This window comes from Chaetura pelagica, unplaced genomic scaffold, assembly GCF_000747805.2.
Source record: "Chaetura pelagica isolate M959 unplaced genomic scaffold, ChaPel_1.0 scaffold872, whole genome shotgun sequence".
Lineage (NCBI taxonomy): Eukaryota > Metazoa > Chordata > Aves > Apodiformes > Apodidae > Chaetura > Chaetura pelagica.
Window position 1 is genome coordinate 10,154 of NW_009952388.1, and position 664 is coordinate 10,817.

The 664-nt window shown below is 67.2% G+C and overlaps 1 protein-coding gene across 1 annotated transcript in view; it reads left to right on the plus strand.

Moving 5' to 3' along the window:
* LOC104398127 (T-cell leukemia homeobox protein 3-like) overlaps positions 1 to 664 on the plus strand; it is a gene marked incomplete at its 5' end in the record, with an annotated part of 3,619 nt that overhangs the window by 2,658 nt on the left and 297 nt on the right. The window contains one exon of the mRNA XM_010008176.1: positions 592 to 654. Within this exon, the coding sequence (XP_010006478.1) occupies positions 592 to 654 (63 nt within the window). The remainder of the gene's footprint in view (positions 1 to 591; positions 655 to 664) is intronic.

The following is a 664-nucleotide window of genomic DNA, read 5'->3' on the forward strand; positions in this document are numbered from 1 at the left end:
TGGTACCAAGCCGCCGGCCCCAGGTGGAGGTAACAAGGCGGCCCCGGGGCGGCCCCCGCAGCTCCCACGTGCTGCCCCCCTCTGGCAGCCACTGCTCCCCGTGCCATGGCTGTCATCCCTGGGGGAGGTGGGGTGGGACAGGGCGCTTGTCCCCGTTGTGTGCCCTGTGCTCAGATGGGTGAGGTGCTGAGGGAGGGGTGGGCTACTGGGCAGAGACTGGGGGGCACTGCTGGATCACACTCAGCAGTGCTGGGGAAGGGCTGAGCTGCAGGGCAGGGGCTGTGGGGCATTGCAGCACTGGTGCACAGCAGTGGTGGCAGCTGCATGGACTAAGGGATGTTGCTGGGGGAGGGACGTGCTGTGAGCAGAGGCTTTGCCCATGCAGGGGGGGCTGGAACTGGATGATTTTTAAGGTCCCTTCCTTTGCAAACCTGTTGGGGTCCCTTCCCAATCCATTCTATCATTCCGTGGGGAATCACTGGGCTGACACACGGCGGTGCCAGGGGGGGACAGGCTGTGGGCAGGTCTGTGTCCCACTGCCAGGCTGGGGCAGCGGTGCCGGGCCGTGCCGGACGCGGTGTGTGGTGGCAGGAGGCAGACGGCGGAGGAGCGCGAGGCCGAGCGGCAGCAGGGCAACACGCTGGTGGTGACCCCGCCGGAAGCA